The following is a 27,410-nucleotide window of genomic DNA, read 5'->3' as shown; positions in this document are numbered from 1 at the left end:
TTTTGTGGGTGTGGAGTGTTACCTCATTGTAGCTTTAATTTGTATTTCTGTGATGGCAAATAATGTTTGAATACCTTTTCTGTGCTTATCGGCCACTTGGACATCCTATTATGTGAAATGACTTGAATCTTTTACCTATTTTTAAAACCAGATTGTCTACTTTTTTTTTTTTATTGATTCTTTCTAAGCTATCTTAAAGAAATTATAGAATTCAGGCTAACTCATAAGCTACAAAATCATGTATTTGCCCATACTGTTTTATCCAATAATGTAGAATGTACCTTTATGTTTGGAAATGTAAGCCATACTAACTTGTTAATTAAAACTATGATATTCATAAACTTTTATACTTTCTTCCTTTCCTTTCTCATGGACTAGCTTATACACTAAAACAGCATTTTACATAAAAGAAGAAAAGCTACCTGCTAACATCAAGTAAAATGTACATGAATCCCTTTATGAACATTTTTTCTCACAACTGTCTTATCAGGGAGATGAACAGTTTACAAATAGAAGCATTGCACAGATATCTGATAAGCAGAAAAAACTGAAAACTGAAACTGCTCAATAAAAGGCTCAATCTTTAGGAGTACATAAAGCCAAAGCCACTGACTAAAGACATTTAACCATGGCAGATGAATATTCTTTTAAAAGGATTCTGACTTGGTATTAAGTGTCAAACTTTTTAACTTAAAAACAAAACAAACAAAAAGGCTCTACCTACAGGTTGAATACAGAGCAAGAAAAAGCAGAAAATTCCTCAAGTTTTCCCAAAGTGACAAATCATTCTAACTTTTCTAGAATATCCTAACCTTTGGCCAATCTACCCACATCTAATCCTTCTGCCTTAGCTTGCAACTATTTTCCTAGTTAGAAATCTCATGTTCAGTATGAAATGCTACTGGGTGTATAGAGCTCTTAGCCAAATCAGAGTATCTAATAAACTAGCGCTGCAGGCTCTCACTGTGTCAAATTATGATTTTTTTCAGTAACAACAGCACTTTGGGAGGCCAAGGCAGGCAGATCACCTGAGGTCGAGAGTTTGAGACCAGACTGACCAACATGGAGAAACCCCCTCTCTACTAAAAATACAATATCAGCCGGGTATGGTGGTGCGTGCCTGTAGTGCCAGCTACTCGGGAGGCTGAGGCAGGAGAATCACTTGAACCTGGGAGGCGGAGGTTGCGGTGAGCTGAGATCACACCACTGCACTCCAGCCTGGGCAACAAGAACAAAAGTTCATCTCAAAAAAAAAAAAAAAATCATTATAGAGGGGCCAATGAACAACTTATCTTGGGAGACAGAGAGAATAATGGACCACATTCTCCCTCCATCCCCCCTATAACATTGGCCCTGCTACGGCCATGGTCATGAGACAGCCCATCTCAGTTACTTCTTTCCCCCAAAGGATGTGGCTCATTCCCTGCTCCATATCAGGTACAGGAAAAATAAAAAATGCAAGAAAGTGGCTTCCACAAGGAAAAAGCTGCTCTGATATCCGCTGGGCCAAGGTACTTCTCTCCCATGGTGGCCCAGCATCCTCAGAGGGCTAGTATCTCATCTGAGTCAGTGTCTGTCACAAGAGTGCAGCACCTTGGCTACACAGAGACATTCGCATAGGCCTTTACTGAGCTTCCCTGTTCTACATGAAGGCCAAGAAGGGAAACAGCGAGAAGGCAAGTAACCCTAAATAGCTGTCAGGAACAATAGAGCTTCCAAAAAACCCTCCTTCTAGTAAGAATCTAGTATTTTTTCAAAGATTTAAGCACTGGAAAGTTGTAGTCACTAAGTAGCCAGACCAGAAGCTAAGCAATAAAATAAGCTAAGAGGATTCTCTGCACAATGCTGGTTTCAAGCAATGCTATTCATGAAAGCTTCTGGGTGAGAAGCAGTGAGCTATTTTGTAAACCAAAACTAAAGGATGTGCCAAAGAGCCTTGCCTAGAGGCTGTGTGCTCATATACAACTAAAAATGGAGCCCCTGAAGACTCCAGCCCAGAGTCTACAGCCTCCATGAGGATTTTTCAGACTAGGGAGTCACACAGGACTGTTGAAGGGCTAAATGATCACTGTTCACCTTCTATTTCAGGAGGGTCTGTGAGAAAACAATGGCTGGCCTAGGGGCCTGTTCAACTCTCAGACATGTGAAGGTGACAGGACAGAACTGAAAGCTCTTATGGTTCTATGATGTGGCTTATCCAAATGGTCTGAGGACAGAACCCTGAAAATTTGTCCACCTGTTCTCTGTAGCAGTCCCTACTGAACATCGCTAGACATTTAGTCCACTGTGCTCTACTTTAATAGCATCTGTCCTTCAAGACAAGGTGAGGAAACTCTCTCAAAGATCTCACATCCTGCGGATGATATTTCCATCCCTGGAATCATATAACATCATTTTAAGTGCGTGAATGATCTGAGATGAATGCTGTTTCCAACACTATTCATTTCTTGTCACTGGAAGTCTCCTCCTCACCTCCTTCTGTAACTCATTATTTCATAAGTATTTCCTGGGCATCTCGGGCCCACCAAGGACCTCCTTGTCTTTGATGCCTATAGAACCTGTGAAGTTACAGAAATGTGATACCACTTGGAATTTTGGCTAGATATTACCTGTTGCTGGGGTGGTGGCTGGAGCTGCGATATTAAAGAATCCATCATATCTCCTCCTATAGGAGAAGGGGGATTATCGTCCTCATTTACAGACCTTCTTCGAGCATCCTGATTGCTGTCAACAAACATATTCAGGAACGTCTACGGATATAAACAGGTAAAAATTAGATTATTTTACCTAACATTATTAGCAAAACATTTTAAATTATTTAGAATATTTAAACAGAAACATAGTATGTTGATCCTTGAAGATCATTACTAGGACAACCTAGAAGAAATATTGTTAATTTTGAAGCTGGAAACTAAGGAAAACAGTTAACAAAAACAGCATCTAAAAAAAGGTCATATCAACTAAGAAATATTGTGTGAGCAAAAAGTTGAAGAAAGAAGTACATCCTGGCACCTCTTACCATCAGATCATAATATTTTCTTATTAACTTCTAATCCAGAAATGAGGGTAAAAAATGAAAAGCATATTGGCCATAACTTGGAAAATTCCCCAGCTAGTGAGCGCTCTCACTTTTTAAACTAGAAAATATGAAAGGAAAACTGAGTAAGAAACGATCCAATTTTTTCCTTTTTTATATTACATGATTTAATCTTGAACCATTAAGAGTGGGACAGCCTTGTTTTTATATATTGTCAAAACTGAGCAAGGCTATCAGAGTTTATGTTTCAAGCACAGATTCTCTTTAACACTCCTTACATCCCCAGTATTCTATCATAAGCTTATCAGAATCACTAGAGAGCTATTAAAAGTCCAAAGTGGGCTGAACACAGTGGCTCATGCTTATAATCCTAGCACTTTGGGAGGCTGAGGTGGGAGGATCCCTTGCGAGACCAACCTGGGCAACAATGGCAAAACCTCATCTCTACAAAAAATACAAAAATCAGCCAGGCATGACAGTGCACACCTGTGGATCCAGCTACTAGGGAGGCTGAGATGGGAGGACTGCTTGAGCCTGGGAAGTTGAGGCTGCAGTGAGCCGTGATCCCACCACTGTGCTCCAGCCTGGGCAACAGAGTGAGACCCTATCTCAAAAAAAAAAGTCGACAGTCTACTTTTAATTAAAGATGATGGGCTCACAACACACACTGCATTCTTTCCCCACTAAAACTACTGGAAAAAAAATTTTGAAGCAATAAGTAACAAAGACAAAAAGAATGGGAGAACAGAAAAAACAGCAATACATCCTGGAGGCTGCAAAGCAGATGGTTTAGTAGCAACTAGAACCATCCAATGTGAGAAAGCTGTATCCTAAGTAAGCTGTGGGGAAAGCCAAGAAGCAAACTATTTCCATCCATATCCCCGAGACACTTTGGAACTGGCAGTATCAGGCACTGATATGGTTTGGCTCTGTGTCCCCACCCAAATCTCATCTTGAATTGTAATCGAATTATAATCCCCATGTGTTGACAGAGGGACTGATTGATTGGATTATGGGGACAGTTCCCCCTAGGCTGTTGTGATAGTGAGTTCTCATGAGATCTAATGGTTTTATAAGTAGAAGTTTCCCCTGTTCTTGCGCTTCCCCTTTACCTTCCACTACAATTGTACATTTCCTGAGGCCTCCTAGCCATTCTTTCTGTTAAGCTTGTGGAACTGTGAGTCAATTAAACCTCTTTCCTTTATAAATTACCCAGTCTTGGGTAGTATCTTTACGGCAGTGTGAAAACGGACTAATATGGGTACCTTTGGAAGTGGGGATAAAAGTGGGACTAATAACAGAAGGACTAAGTGAAAGTCTAAGAGACATTTAGACCCTCCCAGATCCTCTGCTATTCTCACTGAGCTGGGTTGATCTCTTCCACCCTGGAGGAGGATCTCTGACTTGAGGGACGCCAAGATCAATTGAGAGAAGGACTACCATATAAAAAATGGGGATCAAAGTCTACATAAATTTGAGAATACTCGTTTTCTCATTTGACTTTCCCAATATTGAGAGCCAGATGCATACCATCTATGCAGAAGATTTGGATACTTCTGTCTTGGTACTCACACCAGTCCAACAAAAAGACCTAAAGCTACTGATATCAGGAGTTTCCCAAAGAAATGGCACAAGGAGATCATCCTGCAATGAAGACCACAGTCAATAAGTCTTACCTTTAAATAAGAGCAGGGAGTTAAGAATCGCTTAACATTTGAGGAAAGACACTAATATAAAAGAAATCAATACCACACCCCCACATACACAAAAGCAAGGTAAATAAAATAGAGATTATGTAGGATAAAAAGAAGAAAAAGTAATGTTGTCATATAATAGAATGTTTAAAATAAACATTTTGAAACAAAAAAAGACCTTTTGAAAAAAATTTTTAAAGAATGGCCAAAATAAAATATTGATAGAAATAAAAAATAGAGGGATAAGAGGAAAAAAGTGAGGTATCTCCCAGAAACAAGAGACCAAAAAAAAAAAAAAAAAACAAACAACAGAAGAAATAAGAAAACTAGAGGACAAGTCCACAATGCCTAGCATCAGAACACTGGGAGTACCCAAACGAGCTAACAGAGAAAACAACGGAGATGAACAAAGAAATAGTGCAAGGAAATTTCCCAAAGCAAAACGATGTAAGTTTTCAGACTGAAAGAGCCCAGTCAAGTCACATAATGTTCAACAGTGTGAACTCATTACACATCTCAATAGTCACAATGCAAGCTAGGAGACAATGAAGTAGTATCTTCAAAATTTTTACAGAAAATGATTGCAACCTAGAGTTCTTTACCTAGCCACTTCAGTTAGATGAGGGTAAACTAAAGATGCTTTCAGGCATACATGATTTCAAATTAACTCTCCACCCACCATGTACCTTCTCCCAGTAATCAAAACAATGAAATAAACTAAGAAAAAAAAACAAGGGGCCCACGACACAAGGCATGCAACATGCAACATAAAAGAGAAATAGAGGAATCTCCCCTTTCATCCTTTTGCAGATTCCTAAGTGAAAACTGTGTAGAAGGCCCAGACTGCTATCAGTTCAAATTGGAGCAGGTCAGAGGCCTATTGAAGAGATTTCTTCAAGATTAAATCAATAAGGTATCTTGATATGTTTGAACATACTAAAAGTAGTTATATAAATAGGAGAGAGTTTAAGGTTAATTAGTGATAGGTACTATAGAGAAAGTGAAACCAAAAAAGACCCAATTAATATTCCCAATAAAATAAAATGTTGAGCAAGACAGGAAAAATAATCATAGTAAGCTTGGTTGCAGCAATGCTTACATATTCATAACAGTGCAAATGCTGAAAAATAATCTAATCAAAATTGCTACCTAACCATGTTACCAAGATAGGAGGAAAGACAAATGTGTTTATGTACTGAGAGCAGCCTAGAAGGAGGAAGGCACACATAAAAAAGAATTTAATAACAACTAAAGCCTGGGCAACATGACAAAATCCCATCTCTACAAAAAATACAAAAATTATCCGGGTGTGGTCCCTGCTACTGGGGAAGTTGAAGTGGTATGGTGGGAGGACGGATTTAGCCCTGGTGGTTGAGGCTGCAGTGAGCCATGATCATGCCACTGCACTCCAGCTTGGAGGACAGAACGAGATCCTGTCTCCAAAAAAAAAAAAAAAAAAAAAAAGAATGCTCATCTTCCATTGTGAGAATCAGATAATGCCCTCAACCAAAAAGTAAACAAATAGCAATGTAGGCATTCTACTTAGAGATAAAGATATAAATACCAAGATAATCAGCTATATAAGAATTGAAAACAGGGCATCTGGGGAGCAAGAAAATGACAAGAGTGAATTGCAGGAGACTATTTTTCAAATCAAGCCTTTTAGATTTATTTGACTCCAGACAAAAAACACATACAACTGAGCTATCACATCAGTTAACCACTCTGGCAGTTGTAGTCCAGGACCTTACATTTTTAAAAAGCATCAGGCCAGGCACAGGTTACTGTGATCCTGGCACTTTGCGAGGGTCCAGGACCTTACATTTTTAAAATGCATCAGGCCAGGCACAGATTACATCACACCTGTAATCCCAGCACTTTGGGAGGCTGAGGCAGGTGGATTACTTGAGGTCAGGAGTTTGAGACCAGCCTGGCCAACATAGTGAAATCCCATCCCTACTAAAAATGCAAAAATTAGCCGGGTGTGGTGGCACATGCCTATAATCTCAGCTACTGGGGAGGCTGAGGCAGGAGAGTCACTTGAACCCACATGGCTGAGGTTGCAGTGAGCCAAGATCGTGCCACTATACTCCAGCCTGGGTGACAAAGTGAGACTCTGTCTCATAAATAAATAAATAAATAAATAAGCATCACAGTATAATTGATGACCAAATCTTTTCAAAAATCAATGATAAAAACTACTTTTAAAGTTCCAAAGACCAAATACAACTCTCTTTAGTATCTTCACCCTACTAATCAGAAGGTAAGAATGTAAAGAAAAATATTTTAATCATCTCATACACATAAGCACGGCATTTTATGAGAACTTCTAGCTGCTTCAGAATGAAGTTATAGAGATGATGAATTAACACTGCTACTTATATTAAATTTAAACAGGAATTTGTTGCTTTTCCCCATTATTTCCCCATCAAAGAAACTATTTTAGAGATAATTTTTATGTTTACTCATGTTATAACACTAAAGTCTGTTACCTTTAGTCCTGGTGCAGGATAGAAACCTTCAACTAATTTGCTGTTATCAAAAAGACTATAGGCACCATCCCGTATTGCCACAACACCTCGACTCCGGCAGTATATATCGATGCAATACATGTTCCTGAAGGCCAGTCTGATGTGGGTGGATGACTGTGGTAGAATGGAGAAGCACTGGTAGGCAGTGTTGGTTCTCTGGGTCAAGCCCAACATGGGCACAGTGGGGAGTTTGTTGATGGCATTTAATGGAGCCTGAGTATCAAACAGTACCTAAAAGGAACAAACACAGTGAGAGCAGCCAGTTTCTGTACAAACGTTAAAACCTCAGAATTTTCAGTGTATAAATGTCAAAAACAAGACAACGTCCTTCTGGCAGATTCCATAAAACTTCCCCTTGAAGAGAATGCAAACTAGATCACTGGGTCCACATTGAATCAAAGAAAATTCTCAAAGAAGTGTTCAAGATATAGAAGACAAAAGTTATCAGCCTTAGTCATTAAAGACAAGTCTCCATGATCTTTTGAAGAGTTTTGCCTGAGACACTAAATGCTGTTTTTGTTTGTTTGTTTGTTTGTTTTTTAAGACAGGGTCTCATTCTGCCACCCAGGCTGGAGTGCAGTGGCACAATCACGGCTCACTGCAGCCTTGACTTCCCCAGGCTCAGGTGACCCTCCCACTTCAGCCTCCCAGATAGCTGGGACTACAGGCATGCATCGCCACACCTGGCTAATTTTTGTATTTTTATAGAGACAGGGTTTTGCCACATTGCCCAAGCTGGTCTTGAACTCCTGAGAACAAGCAATCCTTTCGCCTTGGCCTCCCAAAGTGTTGGAATTACAGGTGTGAACCAGCACGGCTGGCATACTAAGTCTTATTTTTAGACAGAAAATAAACTTAATTACCTGTAATAACTGAACCACATTTGGTGTTTTGTTGAACATTTCTTGAAGCTGATGGAGAATGGTATTGTGACAGTTACTGCAACCTGAGTTTGGGCCAACAGTTCCCAAAGAAATGTGGAATTTTTGATGGACTGAATTCCATTGGATACTAATCTAAATGAAAAAGATTACATGTTTCAGAAACTGAGAAAGTAACAGATTCAAGTAGGGGGAAAAAATGTTAAAAGTAAGGCAAAATGCCAAAAATCTAAAGGAGATTTTTTTTTTTTTTTGGAAAACAAGCAATAAAATAAGACTGGATTCGAACTCCAGATGTGCTAATATGTGTTAATATTGAAAGTACATTCCCTGACCATGTGTTAGTCCTCTTTTACTAAATAAAACAGAAAGGCGCTAAAACAACTTTATTAAACTTTATTTGAAAATTATCATTAGTTTTTCTTTTCATTTTTCTCTTGAACTAAAGAAGAGTCACACTCTTGGTACCATCAACTAAGGAGCACTGTCATAAAGGGGAAGGGTGCCACTCTGAACACAGATACATTTGGTTAATAGATATTAAAAAGCTCAAGTAACCTGACATTACTTGACGTAGAAGTCTAGAGAGAAACCAGTTGGCTGCATTTTTATACTACATTTCTAGGACTTTACATGTGAGGTGGGAAAAAAATAAAGAACTACAGATTACAGGAAATACTTCAAGATTAAGATGAAACAATGTTAACATTCATGTGCCCAAAAGCAAAAGCATCCCATATTGTTATAACCACTCATACATAATTTTCCTTACAATAATCACATTGCCAAGCAAATCTGTAATCAGTGAAGAAAAAAATACAAACACCATCAGTACATTACCTTATCCAAATTGCTTCAACATCATATACCCCATCACAGGGTTATTATTTTTGTTTTCAATTTTAAAGAGTTAAGCATTATAGTATACTATATTTATAGCCACAAGCATTTAAAATTTACCATTTTATCCCTAACTTTTACTTGAGCTCTTACTTATATTAAGGCAATTTTCATGTTTTTTTAATTCTTGATTTTTAAAAAATTCGTAAGACAGGAACTTCAGCATTTCAATCAGACTTACTGAGCTTCCCTTGGTGGTTCCATAACACAAGATAAGTTTGCGGTAATTATAAACACGAACTTCTGAGAAAATATTTAGATGAGCGGGTATGTCTAAACCAAAGGAAACAAAAAGGAGATTAATATTATACATGTAAAATTTTAAAATATAAATTTGAATAAGACGGCATTTTGGCAATATTATATGCCCAGACAGGTCTCTAGTTAAGTAACTTAGTTTAAAAAAAAGCAACAGCATAATAAATAATATGCTTCCATTTCTACAAAAGGGGACAAGGGCAGGTGAGATACACTGAAGCAGTCTAGCATAGTGGTTAAAGGGTTCCAATTCCAACTCTGCCACTCACTAGCTATGGGACTTTATACAAAGTTCTCAGTCTTTGCAACTTGTTTTCTTCTGTAAAATGAGGAATAATACTCACCTCATGATTGTGATTGTGAAGACTGTGAAGATAACTCATTTGTTAACACAAGCAAACTGTTTATAATATTGTATGGCACACAGTAAATAAGCACTATTATTATGATACAGTATACCTGTGTGTAAAATTTTTGCAAACAAAAGAAACTTAACAGTGGTTGTCCTTAGGGGAAGGAAATTGAAGTCTGAAGTGAAAGGAACACTTAAGTTTTATTAGATATACTTTTGATTTTTTTTGCTTTGAACACTGTGCATGTTTTACTTCTTCAGTTAAAAAAAAAGGGTATGGACTTTTTTTTTTATTATTATTTATTTAAAAAGGAGATTATCTCTACATGTACCTGGTAGAGAACGTGCAAATTCCAACACACACTCATATAATCGTGCAATGCTATTCCAGTCATTAAGAAACATTTCAACCACTTTTCTACCACCAACAGGCTCAGACAACAGATTTTCATATGTCAGGTAAACGTGCCGGGATGGGCCTACAGGATTAAAAGAGAATATTAATAGTAACCGATACTAAAAAAATCCAGAAATATGCAAAGACAAAATGTGTGAAACATCTCACCTTGCTCCCTGGTAGAAGTGCCATTAAGTGGACAATTTGCAAACACTAACTCTGCTACCCAAGTGCGGTTATTTCTACCTTGTAATCGGAAAGTGCAATCAAGAAGAGCGCGGTCCAGAGCCTTTTGGGTTTCCTCACTTATACCCTTACAGGGAGGAATTCTGGTGATAAAAGACAGCATATGAAATACACTTTACACAGACAAAGCGCAATGTACACAATGACAGACAGGGTATGACATTAGAGCTTCAGTTCAAACTCCACTTCTAGATACCTTCTGCCAAGGCAGGAAGCAATTCACAGCAATTAATAGTATTTAATCCATTTCCATTCACATCAATATGGATTAGAACTCTCATTTTAACAGTGATGTTTGTCTTTATTCATAATTTTGTTCTTTAAAAAAGACTACAATTCTACAGAATGAAAATCAAGAACACTGGTTTTCTACAAAATCTATCTAGAACATCCTCAAGGAAAAGCTAAGGGGAACAAATCCTTATAAAACCACTCTTTGAAGACAGGATGATACAGTACAAACAATAAGGGCCTTGGAGTCAGAGACCCACATTCTAACTCTGACTCGCCACATTTAATGTCTCTGAATTTCCCAATTACAAAATAGAGATGAAGAATTACTTTATGTGTCATTGATGAAGAAAATGAAAGTGCTTATGGTGGCTGACACAGCAGGTATTCGTATGTTTTGTTTTTTAAGAGATGGAGTCTTGCTGTGTTGCCCAGGCTAGCCCTGAACTCCTGAGCGATCCTCCCACCTCAGCCTCCCAAGTAGCTGGAATTACAGATGCACACCACCAAGCCTGGCCCCATGTATGTTAATTCTCCCTTGCAGTAAAACCAAATCTTGGTCACTGACTGAATAACCATGATAAAATCCCAGGTTCATTATCCCCACTTTGCCACCTCCTCCTCTGTAGAGGTAACCCTTATTTTCATAGACCTTTACATGTATTAACTCGTTTAACATACATATTGTCACACATACATCACATACACAAGAGGAATGTAGTAGCTTGGTTTCTTAAAATATCTACCTATCCATGTTCTTTCTACAGCTTTACAAACTATCTCATTGGTCATAAAACATTATGAGGTAATATATTTTAGCTATTTATGAGTTAATTTCAGTAAGAGATAAAATAACGAGATATTATAGGCCGGGCGCGGTGGCTCACACCTGTAATCCCAGCACTCTGGGAGGTCGAGATGGGCGGATCACGAGGTCAGGAGATCGAGACCATCCTGGCTAACACGGTGAAACCCTGTCTCTACTAAAAAATACAAAAAACTAGCCAGGCGAGGTGGCGGGCGCCTGTAGTCCCAGCTACTCCGGAGGCTGAGGCAGGAGAATGGCGTAAACCCGGGAGGCAGAGCTTGCAGTGAGCTGAGATCCGGCCACTGCACTCCAACCTGGGCAACAGAGTGACACTCCGTCTCAAAAAAAAAAAAAAAAAAAAAAAAAAAAGAGAGATATTATTTAATTATATATAACCTTTACCTCATACAGAAGGTGGTTAATTCTCAGATTTGGTATAATAAATATCTATATTGAGGCAAAAAAAAACCAACAAATATAATTGGAATTATGGAATCTTGGTTCAGACCCCTTAATTCAGAATATAACACCTAGAACAAAGTTTCTCAGTCTTGGCAGGATTGGCATTTGGGGCTGGAAAATCCTTTGTTGTGGGGTGAGGGGGCTGTTTTTTGCAGCCCAGGTCTCTACCAACTAGGTGCCAGTAGCACTTCCTACTCCCTCTTCTCAGTAAATGATCAAAAACATCTGCAGACATTGCCAAAAGTCCCCTGCAGGGCAAAACTGCCCTGGGGTGGAGAACCACTGACCTGGAATAAACAACTTGAGAGTAAAAAACAGATTGCATGTGCTAATTAAAACTTCTATCACAGCTCCTCTTCAATATACAGCTTTTGAAGTTTTTCAAAAGTTAATCTTTCACACTATATAGTTTTTATCACTACCAGAAAGATTTTGTGCAACTATATTTTGGATAGTTATTACAGAAATTGCATACACTTATCTGTTTTTCAACTTGACAGGTATACTGACGACTTGCCTGCCCTTACCCCTCACAACATAGCCCTCCCCATAGGAGTTATAAAGCAGCCAATTCAGACAGATTTTTAAATCTCAAGTTTGAAAATATAAATGCAGTACATTATCTTCCTTTCAAATAAAACAGGTTTTTCACAAAATCTATCTAGTTAGAAAAGGAAAGCACAGAAGCCAGTATGTGTTCAAGTGAGAACTAACATTAGTGTAAGCCTCTTTTCCATTTATGCTCTTAGGGACAGCGGAACCCTGAAAGTGCATTGTATATCACTTTAATCTGTGATGCAGATACAATGAGCTCTACCTCAAGGCACCCGTAAAATAGTTACTTGCTTTTAAGGTTATGAATGGAACAGAATGAATAAAAATAAACTGTAACTTTTATCTTCCCAGCATGATCATATGAGGGGGAAAAAAACAACAACCCAAAACCAGGTTCCCCAAAAGGAAACCTGACAAAATTGTTACAAACTTAAAATACTGCAAAATAGTACTATAGTAGCCAAAAATTAAGAACCGTGGAAGATATTTTCTGGACAATGGATTAACCTATCTGAAAATTTTTACCAATTCAAAAATGTTTGCTTTACACGGCTGCTCCTAACCAACTTTTCTCCTGTACTTCTCAGTATTAAACAAATTGAGGAGCCAGGTTATGGTCTTTTATGGTCTGGCAGATGTGTATTAGCTTTGTTGTGAGGGCTTTTACAAACATCATTAACCCCACTATGGCCCTGCAGTGCAAAAGCAGGGAGATCACTGAAAGTACTAGCAAAAGCAGCATGAGTGTGCCTAAAAGGAAAGTGAAGAGGTTTTTATAAAGACTGTACACGTGTGTGAAGGACAAGCTGGGCCGCACAACTTGCAAAAACAGAGCTGTGCCTGTGCATTATCAGCATAAGCTATAGGAGGCAAAGAAACACAATGGAGGAAATGAAAAACCCTCGTGGGTGTGGCCAGAGGACCTTTACTACTGCGCATGACTGTGACATGAGTTCAACCAGAAGGTAGGAAGTTTGCTGAAGTGTTCAAAACTAGGCACCATGAGCATGCCGCTCTCAAAACTTGTGTCCCAAGCCTGATTTGGGTTATAGGATCAAGGTTCTTGAATTTGCACAAGGCAACAGGTCCATGAACCATAGCAACTGAAGAAGTTTACCATGATACATTTGATAATATGATTGCAGAGATGCATCAAGGAGGCCTGCTCAATACATTTTCAAGGAGATAAAGTAGAACAAGAACAGAATGTATTTTTGGCAAAGAGAAGGAAAGTGTGCCAATTTTAAAGCTTTGAAGTATCAACTCATATTCATATTCAATATTAATATATCCAGGACTAAAAGTTTGTTACAAGAGTTTCTGAAAATAAATGCATGAGTCCAATTCCATACTAATTAGGTCTATATAGGATTTTAATAAAATCATGTTGAGACATTTATTATTTACTTTTTCCTTCTTCACTTCTATACCCTACTCCAACAATGGACAGCACTTACTGGACAAACAGTTATCTTTAACATATCCATTTATGTATATTTTCCTTTACATTTTAAAATAAAGAAAACAAAAGCCAGGATTAAAGACTTTAAGAGTTATTATAAAATGAAGCTAAAAAAATATAAAGTACTTCCTTCCTAGGTAGGACTCTTACGCATTCCCTTGAGTTCAAGAAGAAAGGAGACTGAAATTTCTCTTGTAAAAATGCCGAGAACAAGATATTATGCAAATTATCAACTTATCTACAGGTGCCAAGAAGAGTAAAAAGAAAAAAAAATAACCTATATTCAAGGCAAAGCAATTCAAAACCAAACGCAATTGAAAGTATTGCATTTTCCTACTGATTTCCATTATAAGACTAGTTCTCTCTCTCCTGAAAATGTTTTTGTAGAAATGGTGTTAAGATAGCCTGGAAGAGGAACTACTCTAGTTCTTCAATTCTGTGGTATCTAAAGGGAGCACTAATGACACATGGGTCATGTGACACTATTTGCTAGCTCTACCTTCCACAGAAACAGATTCCTATATAACAAATGGTAAAGCCCCATTGCTCAAATTGCAGAGCTGCTATGTCTTAGCAGACAGAGGAATTCAATAAATAAAAATTGCTTATATAATTTATATCATTAAGCAACACCTGGGAAACAATAAAGTGTACCTCTCCTTTGCAAAGAAATCTGTCTCCTGGACCAAAAAGGTTGATCTCTTAGATGGTATTCTGGCTTTGCAAGTCCATACTGGGTCACTTTATAAAGCACATGTACCACATTAGCTTTACTTCTAAGCATCCTTTGGCTCCTCGTCCTTTGTCCATTAGAACTAAGCCCTATGCCCATTTCCTGCATATTCTTTCCTGGTGATATAATTTACTACCCCAGCTCAATTACTATCACCATGGTGATGACTTTATCTACTTCTCCTTCCCAGATCTGTTACCTGAGCTTGAAACACATGCCCAAAGGGTATTCAGGCACCTTAAACTTAGCAAAGTCCATTCAAACTCACATCTTTGGTGTCCCTTATCTCAGAAAGCACTGCCACCATCCATCATTTGCCCAAGATAAAACCAAGAATCATCTTTGCCACTTTCCCCTCTTTCTCACCTTCAACACCAATCTAATCACAACTCGTGAATACTTTCTCTCCTAACTCCTTGTGGAACGTACTCTGCTCTGAGCTACCAACAACTCTAATGTGAACCATTTCACCAACTTCATTACTTTAGTCTTGTTCCCCTTCAATTTATTCTCCATATTGCTATCAGGTTGAGCTTTCAAAAACACCTATCTAATGATGTCAGTTTTAGCTTAAAATCATCTGATAGCTTCTTAGTGCCATTAGGATAAAACCTAAATTGTTGAAGGACATTTACATAGGCCTAAAGGATCTGACCAATTCCTGCTTACATTTCCAGCCTCATTTCTCCCATCTCCTGCCATGCCGAACTCCTTTCAGCACAAAAATGCCAAGCTCTCTCTTCCCTCTAAGCCTTCACATTAGCAGTTACCCCTCTGGTTAGGACCTCCACTACCTCTGCCCCACTTTCCTCTTATTCTCACCTCTCCTTCAGTCCGAGTACAACTGGTACCTCCTCAGGGATACCCTTCCTGACTTCTGAACTAGCCCATACTCCTCTGCTTTATGAACCGACAGCATTCTGAGGGGATGTCAGAATTCAAGCCTGACACACAGTCACACTCAATATATATCTGCTGAATGAAAAGACATCCAAAAATACCAAGTGAGGCCAGGTGCGGTGGCTTATGCCTGTAATCCCAGCACTTTGGGAGGCCGAGGCAGGTAGATCACTTGAGGCCAGGAGTTCGAGACCAGCCTGGCCAACATGGCAAAACCCTGTCTCTACTAAAAATACACAAAAACTAGCCGGGCATGGTGGTGTGTGCCTGTAGTCCCAGCTACTTGGGAGATTGAGGCACAAGAATTGCTTGAACCTAGGAGGCGGAGGTTGGGAGGTTGCAGTGAGCCAAGATTGTGTCACTGCACTCCAGTCAACCTGAGCAAAAGAACGAGACTCTGTCTCAAAACAAACAAACAAACAAAACAAAACAAAACAAAAAAACCAAGTGATGCTGGATTGCCACTCCATAGATTAAAGGGAATTTTCCCCCAGACCCTAGTAACTCTATGCAGAAATCCACAACACCCACAGGTTCTGAACACTGCTTTATGTTGTCTCATGGAAGAGAAGCAGCTTTCAGAGTGTGACTGCAACATATGGCACCAAGTGAAACACATGACAGGGGCTTACTTTAATAAGCGAATTGCATGGCTGAAGCCATCACCTTCCACTTGCACTCCTTGATGTGGAATCTCCAGATTGGACAACTAGAAAGAGAAAAACAGAATTATATCAGACCACCAATTTTACAAAAACAACTACCATTTCTAAGTACTACAGTCTCTATTCTTGTGGCACGTTATAGGGCCATTCTTTCCCCAAATTACAACATATTAGGCATGAGTATTATCCCCATCATTAGATTTCCTGGGAAACTATACGAAGTCCAGTGGAACTCAAAGCTGTCCCAGCGCATCTAGTTTAAGAAATACCTCCACAAGTGGCAAATATTCAAAATTCAGGAGATTAGTCTAATTTTTGCAGTGAGCCAAAAGTAATCTAGAATCAATTTTAGTAGTTCAAGAGGCCACTACAAAATAAGAATGGTTTTCTCGTGTAGTTCTATACTGTTTGTTCAAAACAATGTTTGAGTCACTGTCATAGCTTATTTCTAAACAATATTTTTTAGTTTACAACTCTTCTGAAATATATTTTTAAGAATTAAACTACTTCCTATGTGAAATCCAAGAAAAGATTTCCAATTTGTGCATTTACCCAATGACATCTCTTTCCCAATTAAAGGATTCAGAAAGCAAATTAAAAAGATAAATGCAGAGATAGTGCCTGAAACCCTATCCATGGGACTGCAAGTAATTACAGTATGCCAGAAAGTCATCTGATCTAAAGAAATGCTTGCCTTTGGCAGATATTCCCAGGTCTTGCATGACAGACTATTTATATCTACCATGTTCTGGAAAGGATTTAAGGAAGTTCCAAGTATTTAAGTGAGCCCCGCTCTTTGGGCCTGGGAAAGGGAAAGGTTTAGAAAAATAGCTGCTACCAGATAGGAAGTAGGGGTTCAGATTCAAAAGGAAATGAAGTGTGGGCCAGCTCAAAAATGTTGCTGCTATTCTACCAATCAGATATATAAACATCCGGCCAGGTGCGGTGGTTCACACCTGTAATTCCAGCACTTTGTGAGGCCAAGGCGGTCGGATCACCTGAGGTCAGGAGTTCAAGACGAGCCTAGCCAACATGGTGAAACCCCATCTCTACTAATACAAAAATTAGCCAGGTGTGGTGGCACATGCCTGTAATCCCAGCTACTTGGGAGGCTGAGGCAGGAGAATTGCTTGAATCGGGGAGACTGAGGTTGCAATGAGTCGAGATCGCACCATTGCACTCCAGCCTGAGTGACAAGAGTGAAACTCCATTTAAAAAAAAAAAAAAGATATATAAACATCTCTTATAAGATTAGATTTAGTTTTAGTTAGTCACATCTCAGCCTAAATTACTTTAAGTAGAAAATGTGCTTGCTTTTATGTTTAACATAGCTAGAATGTTCACTGAGAATAAAAAGTAGGTAAGTTTTTAAGAGTTTGAGTTCAATAGAGCACTACAGAATGTTCATCTGTGTCCCATATGTGCAGCAAGTATAAGAATACAGAGAAGGTGGAAAGAGAGGACGTATGTCTACAGTCATTAACCTTCGTAAGCCTACAAAGATGTACATTTTTGCAAATTCTGGCCTGTGGGTAGGGAAGAGAGGATATAAATGCACTGCTTTGCCCCAGCACCATATATCCATCTTCCCTTCCCACTGCAAAGGTAGTTAACTGAATGACATTCATATAATCAATCCAAATAACACAATAAAAGAGTCCAAGAATACAGTCAATTACATAGGAAACATGGACACACTACAGTTTAGGAGCTAAGGCCAGTATCCAGATAAGAGGACATTCATCAAGCTCACAGTTCTAGGAGCTGGGTCATCAAGGACAAGAGTATTTATTTTAGGTGCCTGTTTCTAGGCTTGGGTTTCTCTCTGGGCTCTTTACAATTTCACACCTTATCCTCTGCCTGCAGATCCCAAAGTCCTGTAAAGCAGGGGTTGGCAAACAACAACTCATGAGCCAAATCCAGCCCACTGCCTGGATTTTCTGTTTGTTTGTTTGCTTTGAGAAGGAGTCTCGCTCTGTCGCCCAGGCTAGAGTGCAGTGGCGTGATCTCGGCTCACTGCAACCTCCGCCTCCCAGGTTCAAGCGATTCTCCTGCCTCAGCCTCCCGAGTAGCTGGGATTACAGGCCCCCGCTACCATGCCCAACTAAGTTCTGTATTTTTAGTAGAGACGGGGTTTCACCATGTTGGCCAGGTTGGTCTCAAATTCCTGACCTCAGGTGATCTGCACACCTCGGCCTCCCAAAGTGCTGGGACTACAGGCATGAGCCACAGCGCCTGGCCCACTGCCTGTTTTTGTAAATGAAGTTTTACCATAACACAGCCATGCTCATTTGTTTAAATATCAGCTCTGGCTGGTTCACACTACAACAGCAGATTTGAGTAGCTATAACAGAGACCACTTGACCCACAAAGTCTAAAATATTTATATTTGGCTCTTTACAGAAAAAGTTTCCCAATCCCTGTTCTAAAGCATGAAAGCTATTTTCAACAAATCTTCCCAAGGCCATCATCATCAGCCCAGCTGAAAAAGTCCATTTCCACATTTCTAGGTCTCTCCTTCATTCACAATAACTTACAGAGGAGGGGATTCTTACAAAACATAAAACTTTAAACTACAGGGAAATAACTGGGGTTTTAGTGTATCACTTTTGAGCGGCTACCCATCCTTGGCCAAACTCCTTTTTGGAAATACAAAAAATGCAGGTCTGTTACCTCCCTTTCACATTTGAGGATTATATTGGATATCACAACTGCATATTCTTTAAAGGCACTAATTCTGCATAAATCTATTGCTTCTCCCATGTGAGAAAAGTAAAAATTTAGTTTAATATTCTTTCTGATCTGCTTCTTAGAAAGGATCCCAGTTTTACTAGGGCTTAAGCAATATACATGGCTTTACCAACTCAAAAATAAGCCACCCAGCTATCAACTAACCGTCTCTAACAGCCTTAAACAATGCTCCTACTAAGAGGTATAAAAGTAAAATGTTAATTCTTAAAAACTGTCCACTTGTTTTTCTTTCTTTAACTTTTTAAATAGAGACGAGGTCTTGCTATGTTGCCCAGGCTGGTCTTGAACTCCTGAGCTCAAGCAATCCTTCCACCTTGGCCTCTCAAAGTGCTGGGATTATAGGCATCAGCCACTGCACTCAGCCTGTCCACTTTTTCTTTTATCCTTTTTTTTTTTTTTTGAGACAGAGTCTTGCTCTGTTGCCCAGGCTGGAATACAGTGGTGCAATCTTGGCTCACTGCAACCTATACCTCCCGGGTTCAAGCAGTTCTCCTGCTTCAGCCTCCCAAGTAGCTGGGATTACAGGCATGTGCCACCATGCCCCAATTATTTTTGTATTTTTAGTAGAGACAGGGTTTTACCATGTTGGCCAGTCTGGACTCAAACTCCTGACCTCAAGTGATCCACCCGCCTCGGCCTCCCAAAGCGCTCGGTGTGAGCCACCGTGCCCAGCCCTGTCCACTTTTTTTAACTGGGAAAAATTTACATTCAATTTCCATAAAGAGCAGAAGACCCAGAATCTGGAATCAGAGAGATGAAATAATTCAAGCCATGTTTTACATGTATACTGTAAGATGCTATGATTGTAACCCTACCACTCTGAACAGGATCACAAACATTCTGCTTTTCCTAGTGGAATCTATATATACCCTGAGCAACACATTTTAAAAACTACTCTTTCATTTGGGGTATTCAGAACTGTTCCAAAAAAATTACCTCCAACCGAAGTCCTACAAATGGCATATTTGTATCACACATAGCGACAAAGTGAGCTAAAACTTTATTGAAGGCACACATTTCTCCTGATCGTTTTGTTTTCTTGGATTCTACTGGACATGGATCATCAGACAACTAGAATTTAAGTAAAGAACACAAACAGGTTAAAAAAAAAAAAAAAAAAAAAGTACATGTGATACAATTCATTAAGATAGTTAAAATACTGGAAGAAAGCTCAGGGTTAACCAAAACAAATGTTATTGTATTTACTGAGTAAATACTGACCTAAACACTGGTAATTTATTAGTAAATATTTTGTGTTTAACAAGTTATCTCATGGAAAATGGTGGACAATTATTTAATTAAAACAGAAGCATTTTCAAGAAAATGTAGACAATTGTTACTTAAGCCTTATTGCTGCCTCGTCTCTTAAAAACCGTATCTTAGTTCTTTCTCATATTAAAAATGAGTAAAGAACACAACCAAGTTAACACACACAAATTCTGTGCTCATTTTCATATGGAATCATACCTTGCGCTTGGCATTGGTTCTGGTCTGTTTCCCGGTTTTTGTACGAAAAACCAAGTCCTGGATGTTTTCCTTGAACTGCTGTAGCAGCAATGCCATTGCAGGACTGTCTTCACGATCTGCAGCATTCACAGACATAAAGTAGTACTTGTATGACAGTTGTGTGGGTTTATTGGGAACCTCCAACATCTCCACAACCTAAAAATCCCAAAAAGAAGTAAGACTCAGAGAAATAAGAAGTGTCAGATATTTTCCTCTGTACATCATCAAGTAAGGCTCAGAATTATAAATCTAATGTAGATGTCTTAAAAAAAAAAAAAAGAAAAAAAGAGGTTAAATCAACCGTATCAAAAAAGAGCATTCCTAGTAAATACATAATTTGTTTTTCAAAAAGTAGATGAGACCAAAGAAGAATGATAAAAGCAAAAGCAACCATAAATTATAATGGGGCATTTAAACTATTATGTGTTAGGTGTTCTTGATATTCATACCTCAGTTTTTAAATTGAAAATAAAAAATTATGCCTAAATCCAATAGGTCTGTGATATGGTTTGACTTTGTGTCCCCACCCAAATCTCATCTTGTAGCTCCCATAATTCCCATGTGTTGTGGGAGGGACTCAGTGGGAGATGACTGAATCACGGGGCGGGTCTTTCCTGTGATGTTCTCATGATAGTGAATGGGTCTCACGAAATTTGATGGTTTTAAAAATGGGAGTTTCTTTGCACAAGCTCTCTCTTTACCTGCCACCATCCACGTAAGCTGTGACTTGCTCCTCCTTGCCTTCCACTGTGATTGTGAGGCCTTCCCAGTCACATGGAACTGTGGGTCCAATTAAACCTCTTTCTTTTGTAAATTGTCCAGTCTCAGGCATTTCTTTATCAGCAGCGCGAAAACAGACTAATACAGTCTGCTAGATTTTCTAGAATGGTATCTATTTTAAATTGCTCTGCTGCCTCCCTTAACCACTCAAACATCCTAAAAATTCCATTATTAAGGCAGAGAAAAATGACAACCAACCCTCATACTTGGAAATATGTAAAAACAAACCCTAATTTTTCAACTGAAAAATATGGTCACTGTGAGGGTAACAATACTGACAGTTAACACTGATACAAAGCTTAATATGTGCCAAGTATTGTCCCAATACTTCACAGATGCTAACATACCTGTGAAGTAGGTTTTTTCGTTTATTTGTTTTGAGACAGAGTCTCACTCTGTCAACCAGGCTGGAGTGCAGTGGCACAATGTCAGCTCACTGCAACCTCCGCCTCCCAGGTTCAAGCGATTCTTATGCCTCAGCCTCCCAAGTAGCTGGGATTACAGGCGTGTGCCACTACACTAGGCTAATTTTTTGTATTTTTATTAGAGGAGGGGTTTTGCCATGTTGCCCAAGCTGGTCTCGAACTGCTGACCTCGGGTGATCCGCCTGCCTAGGCCTCCCAGAGTACTAGGATTACAGGCATGAGCCACCGCAACCAGCCTATCTTTATTTTTGCGATGAGGAAACTAAGGCACAAAAAAAGAAAGTTACTTGCCCAAGGTCACACATGTAATAAGTGACAGACTCATGCTTTGATTCCAGAAGTTTGGCTCCAGAGGCCTTGCTCTTCCTACTATACCTGCTTACTGTTTCCAAAGTGTAGCTAAAATTTAAGAAAAGTCCCTAAATACTTTAGTGACAAAAATAAATGCCATTAGGAAAGGCTCCTGACCAACACACATTCTTTCCCATCTCTCTTCCTGCTTCCTTTCTCCCTTGCTACCCCTCCTCCCCACACATACTCTTCAGGAAAGCATCACACTGATGAGGTACCTCAGGAAATGTTAAAATTAAAAGTCAAATGGCCATTTCACCAAAGAAGATAGGATGAGCACATGAAAATATGCTCAACATCTTCAGCCATTAGGGCAGTGTAAATTAGGCCTACAATAAGACACCACTACATACCTATCAGAATGGTTAATATTTTTTAAAAATTCTAATGACTAACCGTTGGTAAGAATGAGGAGCAACTAGAACTCTCATACATTGCTGGCTGGAATGCAAAATAGTACATCACTTTGGAAAACAGCTTGCAGTTTTCTACAAAGTTAAACACACATTTACCGTATGACCCAATAATCCCACTCCTAGTTACTTATCCAAGATGAAATAAAAAATGACAACTTATGCACACACAAAAATCTATATGCAAATGTTTAACAGCTTTAGTCACAATTGCCCCAAACTGGAAACAACCCCAATGTCCTTCAATGAGTGACTCATTAAACACAAACTGTGGTACTCCCACACCATGGAATGCTACTCTGCAACAAAAGGAAGAAACTATTATACACACAACAACACAGATGAATGTCAAAGGCATTATGCTGAGTCAAAGAAACTGGACAGAAAAGGCAAACCTATAGAGACAGAAAACAGGCCAGTGATTACTAGTTGGAGGGGACTGATCATAAGGGGTATTGTGAGGGAATTTTGGGGTATAATGGATCTGTTCTGTGTCCTCAGATGGAGGCTACACAACTGTATGCATTTATCAGAACTCAGGCTAAAAAGTTTGTATTTTTACTTTATGTAAATTATATCTTAATAAAGCTAACCAAAAAAGAAAGGTAAAACGGCAGAAACACATTTAAAGGGAGATCAATTGCAGCAAGACTTTCCTCTGTTCTTCTTAATGTCCATGGTAGTAGTTCTTTCCACTTCCATGAACATATCTCCCCTAAGTGATAAATCTAGAGGACGAGGAGTAATCTACATTCAGTTTTGGTCTAAACCATGTGAAACAAATTATTGCTTTATAATAGATCACTGGTCACTGACATTAAAGCCTGGTTGTTTGTTGATGCTAAATGTCAGAAAATAATAAATCATAACCATTTTTACTTTATTTTGTGCATGGCTGATTATAAGAGATCTTTGTATGTTCATGGGTTTCGCTATGATGCATGTATTCTGTATTATCATTTCACATGTAGACCAAGCAAGCTCACTGAGAACTGAAACAATAGTCTTTTGTTGTGGGCCAAATCTAGTTCTACAGCTGCTGTTTTAAAATTCAGAAAAAAGTAAAATTCAGATCAATGACAGACTCATTAGTCTACATAAGTATCCCGAGCTTAAGATATGTTAGCCTACACATGGTGTCCTTTTAAAATAATATCTTTTAAAAGTACAGGTCAAAACCTTAAAAAGTTCACTCCTATTACTTTCAACCAACAATCTTGAATTAAAATTTTTATTTTTATTTTATTTTTGTAAGAGACGAGGTCTCACTATATTGCTTAAGCTGATCTCAAACGTCTGGGCTCAAGTGATCCTCCTGCCTCAGCCTCCCAAAGTGTTAGTTTTACAGGTGTGAGCCACCACACCTGGCCTGAATTAATATTTGTAAAACATAGATTCTTAGCCAACACATCTACTTGGTATACTTGGTATATATACAGAAATTTCTTTCTTTTTTTTTTTTTTTCTGAGACAGAGTCACCCAGGTTGGAGTGCAGTGGCGCCATCTCAGCTCACTGCAAGTTCCACCTCCTGGGTTCACGCCATTCTCCTGCCTCAGCCTCCCAAGTAGCTGGGACTACAGGCACCCGCCACCATGCCTGGCTAATTTTTTGTTTTTGTATTTTCAGTAGAGATGGGGTTTCATCGTGTTAGCCAGGATGGTCTCCATCTCCTGACCTCGTGATCTGCCTGCCTCGGCCTCCCAAGTGCTGGGATTACAGGTGTGAGCCACCATGCCCGGCCAGAAATTTCAACAAGCAGGAAAATATATTCAGAATGAGCTCATATTTCAAATTATTGCAAATTTTAACTAATTCAAAAATAAAGAAACTAGAAAACATACAGAAACAGTGAAAAAGGAATAAGAGAAGACCTCACTGTGCACTAAAAGGAACACATACTCAATAAAAAGAAAGATGCCTTCAATCAACGAAGGATGAAAAAATAAAGCCAATTCAGCCAGTCTATATTTGAAAGGTTTCACTATACAAGTTAATATTCAAGTCAAACAACTTTATCTGACATCAAAACATCACCAGACCTTTACAGGAATTGCTCTCAAATTTTTTATTCTTACAGAGATGTCTCATTGCAATCAAAGACTAGGCCTCATGATAGGACAGACCCTAGAGTGAGGGATGGGGTTATACCTTATGTTCCCCAACTGAGACATGACATTCCTCTCTCCCCCATTCTAACCCCCTGGGTTGAGAATCACTATATGAAAGTCAAATATTCAATAAAATTCATTGGCAAGTTAAACAATAAGTCATTTAAGATACTAACAAAATTACTAAACTTGATCACTCCAAATCACTCCTTTGCATACTTACAATGTAGTATTGTGGAAGGCGGGTAAGTTTAATGAACAGTTTATTCTTAGAAAGGTTTCCAATAGGATGAGTTGAGTAATTGGAAAGCTGCAATGTTTCACTGCTTATCGTAGGCAGATGTTTTATAGACTGCTTGCAACGCTGCTGTCCAAGCCAAAACCTGAATTTAAAAGTGATAATCCACATCAAATCTCAGACTTTTCTGATTATCTGTGTGCTATCGATTTACGAATGATTAAAGACCATTAAAAAAAACAATTGAAATTTAACTGAACTAATAAAAGGACACATGGCCATAATGACAAATCATTTCTTCATAGTTTTGCATTAGACCGTCAATTCTAGTTTTAGTTTAAGAAGTTTAAACCACAATGTGAATGATCTTAGTTATAAGGTAGAATTAACTATAAGGATGAGATACTATATTAGTTTATTATAAGGAGTGACAGATTTCCTATAGTTTAAAGACAGCATCAACTAATCTCAATATTCTTTATATAGCCCCAGTTTTTAAATTGTGTATGTGTGAAGTGTGTAGTATACCTAGCAGGTCCCAGTAGTATTAACTACCTTTGTTCCCACAAAGGTAAGCTGCCAGATTTCACTGATGTTTTTAATATAGTACTCCTCTTATTCCTTGTATGTGATTATCTATCCTTGAAACTAGGATACCATATAATATGTAAAAAAGGGATAAAATGGCTGGTTCACAAACTCCACTGGTGCATAATGAAACTACAGAAAACAAGAATTTTCACAGCAGCATAACAATGCCACAACATCCCAGCTCCTATCAGCAGCCTTGCCTTGATGAATAGGGCAAAGACCAGTTTGGGTGCTGATACATTTGTGTGGCAAGTTGCATGTGGTACAAACTGTATACCAGTCATGTGCAGTAAAACCACGTTATAATATATGACATTTTAAGGGTAGTTTGTCAACTGTTCTGGAAACCGTTTTGTTTTTTTCATTGAAAGAAAAATTTAACTACAACTTTACGATCTAATGCAAGAATTGGTTACTGATGAAGGAATGAAGATAAATTTTGAAAATATACCATCACTTGCTTCATTTTGAATAAAAATTAAAAATTAATATCCTGAACTTGCTAAAATTTCTTTCAAATCTCTACTTTGATTCCCATCAACATAGCTTTGTGAGAATGATATCTCTACTATGTATGTTATTAAAAGGAAAACATGAGAAACATCTCTCATGATTAGCATGATCATCAATCTAACACAGACAAGTTATTACAAACAAGAAACAAGCTCATGTGTCACATTAAAAATTCTAACTACTGATATACCAGGTGGTCTTTTCAAAGTCGATCTGAAATTGCTATCTCACTCTTCACTATTTGTTATGATTCTGTGGGACAAAAAACTTGAGTCTAAGTGACTTTCTATATTAATTGCGTGTGTGTACACTTTCAATGAAAAATGTACACAGTTTCTATAATTTTCTTTTTTCCTATGTTTGTTCTGATTATATTTAGTGAAGTGTAACTTTATCTGTTGATTCTAATAAAAAAACACTGGGGCTTATATCTTATACATGTTCTTTCATTTCTTTTTTCCTGGAATGCATTTTTATTGCACATTATTTAAAAAAGTAATCACATGAATAGACAGATGCTCAACATCATTATTAGGGAAATACAAATCAAAATTACAATGAGATACTTCTTCATACTCATTAGGATGTCTATATTCAAAGACAGTAACAATTGTTGGCAAGGATGTAGAGAAATGGAAATTCTCGCAACATTACTGATAGGGTTGTAAAATGGCACAGTCATTCTGGAAAACAGTTTGGCATTTTCTTTTAAAAGCTAAACAAATTACTGTACGCCCTAGCAGTTCCACTCCTTGGTGCCACTCTAAGAGAAAAGAAAACATAAGTCCACATATAGACTTACACATGAATGTTCATGGCATCATTATGCATAATAACCAAAAAGTGGAAACAATCCAAATGTTCATCAATTGATGAATGGATAAACCAAATGTGGTATATCCATACAGTGAAATATTATTCAGTCATAAAAAGGAATGAAGTACTGATATATGCTACAATATGGATGAACCTTGAAAACATTATGCTAAGTGAAAGAAGCCAGTCACAAAAGACAGCATATTTTGATTCTACTTTATATGAAATGACCAGAAAAGGCAAATAGAAAGTGGATTCAGAGTTTTCTGAGGTTGGGAATGGTTAACTATAAATGGACATTTCTTTGGGGTGATGGAAATGTCTTACATGTTCTAAAAGTGGATTGTGGTGATGGTTGCAAAAGTCAGTAAATTTACAACAAATAATTGAATTGTACACTTAAAATGGGTGCATTTTTATGGTATGTAAATTATACCTCAATAAAGTTATTTCGAAAAATCAGTGTCCCATGATAGATCAGTGACAAACTGGTCATTCACCACAGATCATTTGAGAAACACTATTATAAATGACAATCAGGGGACTTTTCTTATAAATAAATTATGTAAGTTTACGTACAGGCACACATTTGGTGAGTTAAAGGCTTCTGGGACTTAGCTTTCTGGTTTTAGTTTATATTTTGGGCAGCTAGAACTGCCAGATAAACAACCTCAAGTTATGCAAGATGTGAATTATTAAGCATGTTAGGATATTTAAACCTTGCTTATTTAGCCAAAATGCACAATGATGCTAAAACACTAAAAGTTTTAGAAATCGCTACCCAGATTAATGACTGATTTTTTT

The 27,410-nt window shown here is 38.2% G+C and overlaps 1 protein-coding gene across 1 annotated transcript in view; it reads right to left on the bottom strand.

Moving 5' to 3' along the window:
• The window catches only part of MED14 (mediator complex subunit 14), an 86,867-nt gene that overhangs the window by 22,670 nt on the left and 36,787 nt on the right, over positions 1-27,410 (bottom strand). Inside the window, exons 13-22 of the mRNA XM_025372379.1 lie at positions 24,672-24,831; positions 20,331-20,525; positions 19,800-19,934; positions 16,080-16,156; positions 10,219-10,379; positions 9,986-10,132; positions 9,225-9,316; positions 8,126-8,278; positions 7,224-7,493; positions 2,610-2,750 (exon numbers count right to left, since the gene is read on the bottom strand). Of these exons, the coding sequence (XP_025228164.1) occupies positions 2,610-2,750; positions 7,224-7,493; positions 8,126-8,278; positions 9,225-9,316; positions 9,986-10,132; positions 10,219-10,379; positions 16,080-16,156; positions 19,800-19,934; positions 20,331-20,525; positions 24,672-24,831 (1,531 nt within the window). The remainder of the gene's footprint in view (positions 1-2,609; positions 2,751-7,223; positions 7,494-8,125; positions 8,279-9,224; positions 9,317-9,985; positions 10,133-10,218; positions 10,380-16,079; positions 16,157-19,799; positions 19,935-20,330; positions 20,526-24,671; positions 24,832-27,410) is intronic.

The sequence above is a fragment of the Theropithecus gelada genome, chromosome X, assembly GCF_003255815.1.
Source record: "Theropithecus gelada isolate Dixy chromosome X, Tgel_1.0, whole genome shotgun sequence".
Taxonomy (NCBI): domain Eukaryota; kingdom Metazoa; phylum Chordata; class Mammalia; order Primates; family Cercopithecidae; genus Theropithecus; species Theropithecus gelada.
This window is presented reverse-complemented; position numbering and strand designations above follow the sequence as displayed.